The 12,746-nt window shown below is 59.5% G+C and overlaps 1 protein-coding gene across 2 annotated transcripts in view; it reads right to left on the reverse strand.

Annotated features, from left to right (window-relative positions):
• CLMN (calmin) overlaps nt 1-12,746 on the reverse strand; it is a 101,431-nt gene that overhangs the window by 34,867 nt on the left and 53,818 nt on the right. For both annotated transcript variants that reach the window (XM_062181097.1, XM_062181098.1), the window contains exons 2-3: nt 5,557-5,618; nt 1,222-1,317 (exon numbers count right to left, since the gene is read on the reverse strand). In XM_062181097.1, the coding sequence (XP_062037081.1) occupies nt 1,222-1,317; nt 5,557-5,618 (158 nt within the window). The remainder of the gene's footprint in view (nt 1-1,221; nt 1,318-5,556; nt 5,619-12,746) is intronic.

Here is a 12,746-nt window from a genome sequence, read left to right on the forward strand (position 1 = left end):
AGGCCCGGTGCCCTGGCCACAAGGTGGGGCCCCGGGTGACTGGGTGCATGGCGCCAGAACACACTTTTCCAGGCTCCCCTCTGGGGACCGACCACGCTGCTGGCTCAGCACAAGGCCTGCTAGGAAACCAAGTGCAATCTTTGCAGCGACGAGTAGGCCCTGCAGGAGGAGTTCTCGCGTGACCCTGCACAGCCAGCCCCCAATGCGGCCGATGGCAGCTCCTATTTTGCTATGGGGAAAGCAAAGCTGGCAGAGGCTAAGGGGTGTGACAGGACCCCGGCCACATGACACCGGAGACGACCAGCAGGGGCTCGGGGCTTTAAACGGTGAGAAACAGGGCTGGGACGGTCCTTGCTGGCTGAGCTGTGGTTGGCCGAGTGTGGCCTCGTTCCCATCGCTGCATATGGACACAATGGGTCACCAAGGCTACATTAAACACTGGACTCTGGAGCAGCTTTCTCAGCTCAGCATCACTGGTGCTTTGGGCTGGACCGCTCTGCTCCCTTGGAGAGCATCTGGCAATGTTGGGGAGATTTTTGGTTACCACACCAGGGGCTGCGTACCTGTATTTCATGGTTGGATGCCAAACATCCCTGCAATGCACAGGGCAGTGCCCCTCAGCCAAGAACTGTCCCACCCCCAATGCCAACAGGGCCAAGGCCAGCGAACTCTGCTCCATGTGGAGAGGAGGAAAAGCACCCATCCGCATGGAGCAGACATGTGCAACGTGGGGAGGGCTGGCTGACGGCCACTGGGGCACAGACGTCCACATCAGCTGGCTCGGTTCACCGGCGGTCACACCGGGAAGAACATCCTGGAAGCCAGCAGCTCTAGTTTTAGTCCTAGGATAACATAATTTGGTTAAGAGATTTTTCTTTGATGTCTCTGATTCTCAGCTCTGAGTCCAGTCACCGTGATGGCTGGCTAGCTAAGCTCTATTCTTCTAGTTCTACTTTTTAGCATTTATAGGCTCACAGAAAACACTGGGCATGTATTTCTTTGCTTACCAGCATACATTTGCTTTTTTTAAAAAAGATACAGCTTGGCCACATGTGATGACATCACTCTTAGTCACTGGCAAAGGACAGTTGCCCTCTAAAGTTTCTCGGTGTAGCATTGGGTCCATCCAGGCGTGTGCACCCCCGTGCACCTGCACTGAAACCTCCGGCGGTGTCGTCCCTGGCCTCGTACTGCTTCCTGGCCCCTCTGGGTGATACCTACCAGACTTCGCCCAGACAGGACCTCCAGCAAAGCCATGAGGATTTTGCCATCTTGTATATCCAGGAACAGATCTTTAACTTCTAGAGGCGGGTCACACTGTGCGGGAGGAGAGAACAGCAGATTAGTGCCCGGTGCAATTCATGACCGGAGACGCCGTGTCAGGACTTCCACACATCCAGATCCACCTGGAGGCAGCGAAGCCCATCCAAGGCGGGTAGACACCTGTGCTCGGGAGCGGCTACCTGGGCAGCAGGTGCACGCCCCCCAGCAGGTGAACCGTGGAGGGGATTCAGCCGTGGGGGCTGAGTGATAAGTGAGCTCAGGAGGCCTCTCTGACCTGAAATCCCAGGCCCCAACACGGTGGAGGCCTGCATTCATGCTTACGAGCAGAAAGAAACGGCTTGGCCGTGGAACAAAACAATCCTACCAGGGCTTATACAGAATTACCGAGGGCAAGGCCTTCACTTCAGATCCGGGGACCATGGGGCTCAAAGAGGCGGAGGGACAGTCCCACTGCTGGGCCACGCGGCTCCTTGGTTCTGTCCTGTTCCCGCAGCGGGTCACACGCAGACCCACGGCATGGCGGCGTGGCCGTGGCTCTTTCCCCCTGGCCCTTGCTCTGGATGTCGGCAGGGTTCTCCCAGCACTGCTTCAGTCCCTGCACGGGCGCCTGCCCTCCCGAGGGCCTGCTGGGCTCAACAAGCTTGGTGCTAACTCCCCTGATGCAGCACTGTGGTCACAGAACCTCGGACAGGAACCTGGGGTCCAGACGCAGGGTCCAGCAACCTGCACTCTTCTAAAAAAATTTTATGTATTTTATTTACTTGAAAGCAAGAGAGAAAGAGAGAGAGAGGCAGAAAGGGAGGAGAGAGAGGGAAGAGAGATCTTCTATCCTCTGGTTCACTCCCCAAATGGCTACAACAGCCAGGGCGGGCCAAAGCCAGGAGCCTGGAACTCGGACCAGGTCTCCCACATGGGTGGCAGGGACCTAACAAACAAAGCCATCACATGTTACCGTGCAGGGTGTGCCTTGGCAGGAAGCTGGACTGGAAGCCGAGCAGTAGGGCCTCGGACACAGACACTGGGACGTGGGCTGGGGCATTCCAGGCTACATCCTAACTGGCCTCCCAAACGCCCACCCCTAGAACCTACATTCTCCTTAAGTCCATCCCAGGGTCACGTTCTCGTCTACCTGTCGGTGTCGCGGCTGTGGCAAGACTGACGCTCTTAGTTTGGGTGGGTGCTCTCTGCTACCTGGGGTGACCCAGGAGGAATGCTCAGGCTACAGGTGCCCGGGGGCCACTGCGCCCATGGTAGCTGTAACCAGCCAGAGGCCCAAGGGCCAAGGACACCTTGCAAGCAAGGGGACTGTGGCCAGCCGCCTTTTCCCCAGAAAAAGCCCACTTCCTGGGCAGCCTCAGAGGTTGTGCGTGCTATTTTGTTGTTAAGGAAGGTGGCATTTCCTTATGCACAAGCGAGTGCAAGCACAGGGCGAGCCCTCGGGGCTTCGAGCCGGCCACGGCGACTTCGAACCCAAAGGTGACTCATTTTCCTCGCCAACTGCCTGGAGTCCCTTCCTGGCTGAGCACAGCAGCATCGGGTTACCGCGGGGCCCCAACAAAACACCCCCTGATAAATGGACTAACAAACTTCCCACTTAGCAGCCCTGACCGTGGCCGGGCCTGACGTGTGAGCTAAAGCCGAAGAATAATTTCCACTGACAGTTCCTGTAAGAGCCGCCGCACAGCATCAAACAGGGCGGGCTTGGCCGGAGGCCACGCTGCCAGCCCAGCCGGCCGGGGAGATGTTGAACGGGCTCCAGTGCAAACATGCAGCCGCTCTGCGGGCCTCACGACACCGGCCAGGCCAAGCACACGGCACCCCCAGGGCCTGCCTCGTGATCTAACTCCTTGGGTAAATGGAGGACTTTTTCCAGGAGCCAGAGACTCCGTAAATATTTCTGACAGCCTTCAAATTGCAGCTAAGCCCGTTCACCGAGGAGTTCCTGGCTTCCCTGGACATGAAAGGTTGTTCTTGAGAGCCTCAAGGTTGGAGACACGGCTGTTAATTCTGCTCTGGCTGGTGAGCCTGGGTGCCAGCTGCCGTGTGATTTAGCTGCCGAGGCGGGGCGCTACCTGCCTGCCCCCCGAAAAGCAGGCCCGCACATGGCCCAGGAGAAAGGCCGTGCTCCGATCGTCCGGGGCGGCCGGCAGGTGCAGGAGCATCTGCCAGTGACCCTCCACTGCTCTGCTTTGGTTTTCTTAATTGAAAAACGAAAGACGGCGTCCCGGCCGCCGTCTGCTCCCCGGCAGGAAGTTCCAGCTACCTCGGCACACATCAGGCGTTGATTTAGGAGCTCAGGGAACCCAGGTTTGGGGACTGGCTTGCCTTCTTCTTTTTTTTTTTTTTGGTCCAAAAACAACACTTCACTTTATAAGCATTGCTGAAAACGCACCGATAGTCAAAACGACGGCCCGGCGATTTACGGCAGCCTGGGCACGGCAGACGGCAGTCAGGACGGGCGTGGGCAGGCGGTGGCCATCTGGGCCATTCTACTCCAGGGCACTGGGGCGAGGCTGCCTGCTTGGAAGCACTCCAGGCCCACAGGGGAACGGCGTCAATCACCTTTGGGCCAAGAGCCCCCTCCCTAACAGCCGCCTTTATTTTCTCTGCTTTGCGATCCTGCAATGATTGCTTCTAAAAGACGATGGCTCCTGTGGTCTCTCCGAGAGGAGAGGGGAACGCAGACAGACACAGCAAAACCCACGGCAGCGGGACGGCAGCCTGGCTTAGCAGTAAAGACGCCGTGCCCTCCATCAGCGTCCTGGGTTCGAGTCCCGCCTGCAGCTTCAGACTCCAGTTTCGTGCTAGTGCAGGCGCCGGGAGGCAGCAGTGATGCTCACGTACTTAAGCAATCAGGTCCCTGCCATGGAGGGGCGCCGGCTGCAGATCAGCCCCGCGCTGGCCCCGGACGGCATCTGGGGAGTGAACCAGCAGCCGAGGCGCTCTGTCTCAAAAACAAAAACCACACAACCACCGCAAGTCAAAGCCAGGACGTGAGGCACTCCCAGCTTCCAAAAGAACTCCGACGACCGGCCACGGACAGCTGGAGACCAGCGGTGCACCAGGAAGAGGCCAAGTGGAGAAACGGATCCCGATGAGTCAGCTTTCTTAAAAAGAGCCAAGCCACCTCCGGTCCCCCAGCCCGGGCCACGCGGGGCTCTGCCACCCCCTGGCCACCCCAGAGCCATCGTCCTCACAGGCCCGCCCCTCGTCTGCAGCCCCTGCTCCGTCCCTTTCGGGTCCCTGTCCAGCTGCTTCCAGGTTCTGGAGTCTACGTGAGCAGCTTGCAGCCCAAATGCAGCCCCACAGAGCTGGGCCAAGGGACTTAAGGATGGGAGGAGGGAGGGAGGAGAGAGGACGGAGGAGGGAGGGAGGAGGGAGGGAGGGAAGAAGGAGGAAGAGAGGAAGGAGAGAAGAAGGGAGGAGGGAGGAAGGGAGGAAAAAGGGAGGGAGGAGGGAGGAAGGGGAGGGAGAGAGAGGAGGGAGGAGGGAGGAAGAGAGGAAGGGAGGAGGGAGGAGAGAGGAGGGAGGAGGGAGGAAGAGAGGAAGGGAGGAGGGAGGAGAGAGGAGGGAGGAAGGAAGAGGGAGGAAGGAGGAGGGAGGAAGAAGGGAGGGAGGAGGAAGGAGGGAGGGAAGGAGGAGAAAGGAAGGGGGATGGAGGAGGGAGGAAGGGAGGGAGGAAGGAGGAAGAAAGGAGGGAGGAGGGAGGGAGAGAGGAAGGAGGAAGGAGGAGAGAGGAGGGAGGAGGGAGGAGGGAGGAAGAGGAGAGAGGAAGGGAGGAGGGAGGAAGGGAGGAGGGTGGGAGGGAGGGAGGGAGGAGGGAGGAAGAGGAGAGAGGAAGGGAGGAGGGAGGAAGGGAGGAGGGTGGGAGGGAGGGAGGGAGGAGGGAGGAAGAGGAGAGAGGAAGGGAGGAGGGAGGAAGGGAGGAGGGTGGGAGGGAGGGAGGGAGGAGGGAGGAGGAGGAGGGTGGGAGGGAGGAAGGACGGGGCGGCAGGCTGACCGCACAGGAGAAGCGCAGGGAAGCCACGCGAGGTCTCAGGCCCCTGTTCCAGCCCTCGGGCAGGAGTGGGGTCACCAGCGAAGATGAATGGACACACGGACCTAGGAGACCCCAACACACCAACAGCCACAGGGCTGACTCAAAGATGTCCCGAGGGCTCCCCTGAATCCACCAACACGCACAGTGGCTCCTGGCGGGGAGCGGTAGCGAGGACAGCACGGTGCCACCGCGGCCCACTGCGCGCGCTGGACCCCAGGCCCGGGCCCACTCACCTTCTCCAGGTGCAGGTTCATCCACCGCGTGAAAGTCCTCTTCTGCACATTCTCCCTCTCCACTGAAATCGAAGCAGCGCCGTTAGCGGGGGGGACAAACGCGCGGCCTCACCTCCCTTGCAAGGGTGGACGGCACGGGGCTCAGCGAGGGCTCGTGGGCGCCACGCACACCTCCCACACGGCCTCGCATCCTGGGCACCACGCACACCACGCACACGCCCCACATGGCCTCGCATCTGGCCATCGGGCTCCCCAGGTCAGGGCGCGCACATACCCAACAAGAACAGAAACAAACCCCATAAGGCAGCAGCACTGCAGAGCCGGCCACCATAGTGAGAGGGCCAGCAGGGGGCCGGGGCACCAGGGCGGAGTGGGGGGGGCAGTGACTTGGATTGTGTTGGGGGAAGGAATCTGACATCCCTGACACCTCCCAGCTCTGTGGGCTGGGCCAGTCGCCGGCCCCTGGGTGTGACCCATACCAGGGGGAACAGGTGCCCACACTCCAGGCTGCATTAGAAGCCCAAGATCCAGGCTCAACACCGTCCTGGCACAGCGGCTGCCAGTGTGGTTCTTTCTGGCTATGATTTTCAGAGTTTTATTTTATTTTAAAGGCAGAATTACAGAGAGAGAGAGAGAGAAATATCTTCCATCCGCTGGTTAACTCCCCAAATGGCCCCAATGGCCAGGGTTGGGCCAGGCCAAAACCAGGAGCTAGGAGCTTCCTCCAGGTCTCCCACATGGGTGCAGGGGCCCAAGCACCTGGACCGTCCTCTGCTGCCTTCTGAGGCACATTACCAGGGAGCTGGAGTGGAAGCAGAGCAACCGGGACTCGAACCAGCACCTATATGGGATGTTGGCACTGTAGAGAGTGGCTTAACCCTCTGTGCCACAGTGCCAGCCCTGGAAGTTCTGGGTTTGAATCCCAGCTGTTCTGGTTACAGCAAAGGTGCCTGCAATTGTAGTAACAGTGATTTTTTTTTTTTTTAAACAGTCTACTGAGCGCTATCTGTGTGGCAGGCACGGAGCTAGGCACTTCACAGGTGCAATAGCTCATTTAATCTGTACTGAACAAAAACCATTTGAGATTAAGATGATTGAGATTGAGTTTGAGAGGGGGGGAGAGGGAGAGAGAGAAAAAAAAAAGAAGGAAGAGGAGGAAGAGGAGGAGGAAGGAGGGAGGGAAGGAGGGAGAGGGAGAGGGAGAGAGGGAGAGAGGGAGAGGGAGAGAGGGAGAGGGAGAGGGGGAGAGGAGGAGAGAGAGAGAAAGGGAGGGAGAGGGAGAGAGGGAGAGGGAAGGAGAGAGGGAGAGGGAGGGAGGGAGGGAGGGAGAGGAGAGGGAAGGAGGGAGAGGGAGGGAGGGAGAGGGGGAGGGAGAGGGAGGGAGGGAGGGATGGAGAGGGAGAGAGGGAGAGAGGGAGAGAGGGAGGCAGGGAGAGGGAGAGCGAGAGAGAGGATCTCCCTGCCCACGGCTTCACTCCCCGGACGCCGGGGCTGGGCCGCCCAACACCACGGTCACTGATGTGCAGCAGGCAGAGGCCACGTTTGCCTGCGGTGCCCTGGTTAGGAAGGCTGTCATTTCCGACTTACAGAGGAAGAAACTGAGGGGCAAACAGTTCTTAAGCCGCCGAGCAGGGAGTCTGGGCTCTGACTTTTCCCACCCTCTCCTCAGCTCCGGGGCCTTGGCTGTCTTGCGGCCCTCGGGGACCCAGTGTCGGGGCTGGGTGCACAGTGCACGGGCGGCGGCAGCGGCCTCCCGGGCTCCGAGCTGGAAGCCTCCTGAAGTGTCTGAGCCAGACCACTCCTACATTACGAAGCCTGGATTTCAGCATCTTGGAAGAACACAACACATGTGTCTCAAAACATTTCACATTTCTTTAGCAATAAGAACATGACAGCCAATTTATCTCCTGGGGGAGAGGGCGGGCGATGCTTTTCTGTCCCGACTGTGGGCTTTTGTCTCCCCCCCACCCCCCAGCCTGGTTATTAGGCAGATAGTGGCGCCTGTAAATCAAATTTTAATATTGTGCCTTTCAATCTTTTTAATTGAAGAGCTAGCAGACAGTAATTATGCATACACCCGCGTTTCTCTCCTCCTCCTCCTCCGACAGGTAGGTGTGAGGATGAAAGACCTAATTCCAGGAAAGGGCTTCATGGCAGGGGAGGGAGAGAGCCAGGAAAAGGCTTGGATACAAATGAGGTGGGAGCGAGGCTGAGCCGCATGACGCACAGTCTCCCCGAGGGCTGCACGGCCACTGCCCAGGCCCACTTCTGCCCAGGCAGCTCCCGTCGTCTGGGGGGTCCCCCAGGTTAGTGACCACGCCCCTGCTGACAGCCACAACGGCAGCTTCTAGGTTTTCCCCGTTACCAGCCGTGCAGCCAGGAGCACCGCTGGGAAACACCCTGGTCCCCAACCCTGCACGACGACGAACGGATACAGCCCCCACCAAGTGCAGCGACTCGGAGAGGAACTGCCGGGTCTTAGTGGTAGGCACATTTAAAAGTTTAATAGCTACTTCCAAACTGCCCTCCCCAAAGGCTGCCCCAGCTTATACTTTCACCCCACCTGTCTTTAAACAAGTTTATGGGGACTGTAAAGTATTTACACACACAGTCCTACACGCAGGCTGGTTCCTCCAGATGGCTTCAGGAAGTGCACAGCAAACCCTCTGCAGCAGAAGTGCATTTAGCACAAGTCTGCAGGAACCTGGGTCAGCCTGCTGGTTTAACTGCACTTGAGGGCATAAAAGAGGTGGCTGGCTGGGGGGCTGCAAATGAACCCTCCAACCTCCCTCCCTCCCTCCCTCCCTCCCTCCCTTCCATCCATTCTCCTACCCATCTAACTATGGACTCACCCATCTATCCTCCCACCCAATCATCTACCCCCCCTAACCACCCATCATACCACCCAACTACCCACCCACCCAACTACCCACCCACCCATGCATCCACCCACCCAACTACCCACCCACCCATGCATCCACCCATCCACTACCCACCCATCCATCCACCACCCACCTAACCTCTCATCCACCACCTACCCTCCCACCTACCCCATCCAACCACCCATTTTCCCATCCACCCATCCACCACCCACCCTCCCACCCACCCTTCCATCCACCCATGTTCCCACCCACCTGTGCCTTGACCCATTTTGCCATCCACCAACCACCTTCCCCGTTGATGCTTAGGCAGCTATTACTATAAGCTGGGAATGACGCCAGGCTCTGTGGGCAAAATCAGCAACGTAGAATTAAGCATTCACAGAATCTGCACTCCAGGAATTCACAGCCAAGTAGGAGAGAGAGATCCAGACGTCAGAAGGCACACGTGCGAGGGGAGATGCTGGGGCTGCCAGAGATGGGAGCAGACGGGGCTCTCCCGCAGGGCCCCAAGAGGACTGCATGGTGGCGGTGGACACGGAGAGGCCCCACAAGGACTCTCACCTGCCCAGGTTCAGAGCCAACCTCTGGGCAGCTTCGCATCCATCCAGCCAAGGTCACAGTGGGTGTACCTGAGCACAAACCAACTGTGACAGTGGAGTGGATACATGAGAGGCACGAGGTGCCAGGAGCCCGTGAGACTAATAACAAATAGCAGACCAGTCCCAAAGTGAGGCGGGGTCAGGAGACCATCGGTCCTGGACCGGCAATGGGGACACATCACTCAACACACAGGATGCAGCAAGAGAGAGAGCGAGAGCGAGCGAGCAAGAACTCGAGGCCGCCCCAGAACACCCACTCCAGGGCCCGCCCCACCAGCCCCAGGATCTGGGGCGAGCTCACAACTTTCAAAATAGCCGTGGCTCAGTCTTCCCTGCGGGGAGCGAGGCCGGCCATGCCTCTCCCACGGGAATGCTGCAGAGACTAAATGAGGTCACCCCAAAAGGCACCTCCAAAGCTGCTCCCTCCAGGCCCATTTCGCCTGGACTTGGGGATTCCGTCTGGTGTCTGGACACGGAGGTCTGCCGCTCTCTCATGGCCGTCTCCATTTCAAATCACCCACCCCCAGCCTGCAGACCCCGGCTCCTCGGGCCTGCCAAGACTCCATAAACTTTATATAGTTTCCATAAATCCAACGGCCCCTTTTTTCCTATCACGTTGTAAAGGTGTAGGAAACCATTTCTCGGGAAGGGTCTGGCCTTCTTGTGGAGTGTTTGTGGGGCCCAGTGTGGGTTACCGGACAATAGAGCAATAACTGCGCCGTAAAATCGCCGTCCCCCCGCTCCGCCTGGCTGGCCAGGGGGCCCGAGGGCCGGGCGGGAGGCAGAGGAGGAGATCGTGGGGCCAGACTCCAGGGACCCAGGCAGAGGGGAGAGGAGGCGCAGCCTCTTGGCTCCAGCCACCAGCCCCAATTCCCATGTGTAGCTCCAGCCCTGGCTTTGCCAAGAACAGATCATTTGGAAATGGGAGCCGGACCGCTCCTCCCTTCTCCAGCCGTCGGCGGCCAGCCCGGGGCCCGGGAGCCACGGACAGAGGGATGCTGGCTCCGGAACGGAAAACAGACCAGGCGGTACTTGGGGCCTTTTGTCCCTGTCCCCACAACTCCCCCAAAACTACCTCCTACATTTGATTTCCTCTGCCACGTTCCGCCTCTTGTTCAACCAGGAGCTTCATGGCTTCATCCACTTATACAAAGTATATGCTCGCAATAAAAAAAAAGTGAAAACATTACAGAAAAGCATAGGGGAAAATATCTGAAATCTTGGGAAATTTTATGACTTCCAGAGAGAAAACCCCTCCCAGCACCCACAATTTCAGTGTCGTTGGTAAGCACCTCGTCTTCTCAAAGTGGGGCCCACAGTTCCCTGACATCGATGCTGACGTCAGCAGGCCCCGTCCTGGACTCCAGCCGAGGCCGACCACCCCCTACTCCGAGAGGCCGGGGCCCGGGAATCTGCATGCCAGCAGCTCCGTGGTGGATGATGGGACTGCCACAGTGGGGGGGAGGGTGCAGTTAGCAGCATCTCTTGGGCTTCTTAGGGCAGAGCAGAGACTGCTAATGGGCACACCAGGCCATCAGCCTGGCGATCTGGAGCACATACCCCCTCCCCTGTGGCCCCACTCAGCACCCCCCCGACACCACAGACAAGAGTTTCAGCAAACGAGATGCCTGGGCCAGCACCCCACTCCGAGGGACCCTGGAGAAGGCCAGTTCTGCTTCCTGGGCCTCGGTTTCCCCACCTCTACAATGAGGGTCACAGGATGCACTGATAGCCCTGCCCTCGGCACACCCGGCTGGAGGCTGCAGACAGGGGTGACAAAGTGGGAGGGGGAGGGGCCTGCCCTCGGCACACCCGGCTGGGGGCTGCGGACAGGGGTGACAAAGTGGGAGGGGGAAGGGCCGTCAGGACAAGGGTAAAGCACCCCGAGACACCCACAGCTGTTGCTGCTCTTGTCCACCCAGCGGACAAGGCACGGACTTCTCTGTGGTCATGCTTCGCCCGGGGCTAGGAAAGAGACCAGGTCTGTGCACGGACGCTGGGGCATAAAAGCCGCCCAGGAAGTGGACTCCTGGGTTCCGAGTCTTCGGGACCCCTGCACACAGCCCACCTCCACATGTGCACCTGCGGCAGGGGACCTGGGTCAGGGCTCAGGGCAGCCTGCTTCCTCCTGGTTCGTGCACCAGCACCAGGACATGGGCAGCTGTGGCTGGTGGGCTCTCCTGGTCATCTGTGTGTGTGTGTGTGTCCCCTCCCCTCACTGTCCAGAGTGTGTGTGTGTGTCCCCTCCCCTCACTGTCCAGAGTGTGTGTGTGTGTGTGTCCCCTCCCCTCACTGTCCAGAGTGTGTGTGTGTGTCCCCTCCCCTCACTGTCCAGAGTGTGTGTGTGTGTGTCCCCTCCCCTCACTGTCCAGAGTGTGTGTCTGTGTGTCCCCTCCCCTCACTGTCCAGAGTGTGTGTGTCCCCTCCCCTCACTGTCCAGTGTGTGTGTGTGTGTGTGTCCCCTCCCCTCACTGTCCAGAGTGTGTGTGTGTTCCCTCCCCTCACTGTCCAGAGTGTGTGTGTCCCCTCCCCTCACTGTCCAGAGTGTGTGTGTGTGTGTCCCCTCCCCTCACTGTCCAGAGTGTGTGTGTGTGTGTCCCCTCCCCTCACTGTCCAGAGTGTGTGTGTCCCCTCCCCTCACTGTCCAGTGTGTGTGTGTGTGTCCCCTCCCCTCACTGTCCAGAGTGTGTGTCTGTGTGTCCCCTCCCCTCACTGTCCAGAGTGTGTGTGTGTGTGTCCCCTCCCCTCACTGTCCAGAGTGTGTGTGTGTGTGTGTCCCCTCCCCTCACTGTCCAGAGTGTGTGTGTGTGTGTCCCCTCCCCTCACTGTCCAGTGTGTGTGTGTGTGTCCCCTCCCCTCACTGTCCAGAGTGTGTGTGTGTGTGTGTCCCCTCCCCTCACTGTCCAGTGTGTGTGTGTGTCCCTTCCCCTCACTGTCCAGAGTGTGTGTGTGTGTCCCCTCCCCTCACTGTCCAGAGTGTGTGTGTGTGTCCCCTCCCCTCACTGTCCAGAGTGTGTGTGTCCCCTCCCCTCACTGTCCAGAAGGGCACGGTCAGTAGGGGGCGCCCTTGTCAACCGTTCCTCCCGCAGCGAGGCCCCCAGGCCCCAGGCCCAGCTCCTCTCTGCACACAGCCATCTCTGCACCAGGCGACGACCACAGACCAGTGACGGTGACGGTGACGGTGACAGTCCCTGCGTTTCCTCTGATGCTCCCTGGCCCTCAGCTCTCTGGCCTCACCTTCTCTCCAAGTGGCCACCTGAGAGGCCCACATACACTTCCCTGTCCTGCTGAGCTGACCCCGTACACCTGGAGAACTTGCCCTCCCCCCTGGGGGGGGGGGTCTCTATGGCTCCGAGCCCCTCTCGTTGGAAGGTTCCCCAGGCTCCTGACAGCCATGCGGCCTCCCCCAGCGGCCCAGGCGGGTCCCTGGAGCTGCAGTAAACACACGGGCACAGCGAGGTGGCCTGCCCGGCGGCCCCCAGGCCACACCATGGCACCCCCTGCCCCATGGGCGGCACCGGAGCCTGTCCCCGGCTGCCACCCCAACCCCCTCCCCAGCCCCATCCCCGTGCTGCCGGCTCCCAGGGAGCACCCCCACTCCACGTCCTACTCCCCCCCATCTTTCAACACCTCCCAGAAACACAACCTCATTACACGGCCCCATGCTGGCTCACTTGAGAAATAAAACTCAGAAACAAATTAAACGGCA

This window comes from Lepus europaeus, chromosome 22 (genome assembly GCF_033115175.1).
Source record: "Lepus europaeus isolate LE1 chromosome 22, mLepTim1.pri, whole genome shotgun sequence".
Lineage (NCBI taxonomy): Eukaryota > Metazoa > Chordata > Mammalia > Lagomorpha > Leporidae > Lepus > Lepus europaeus.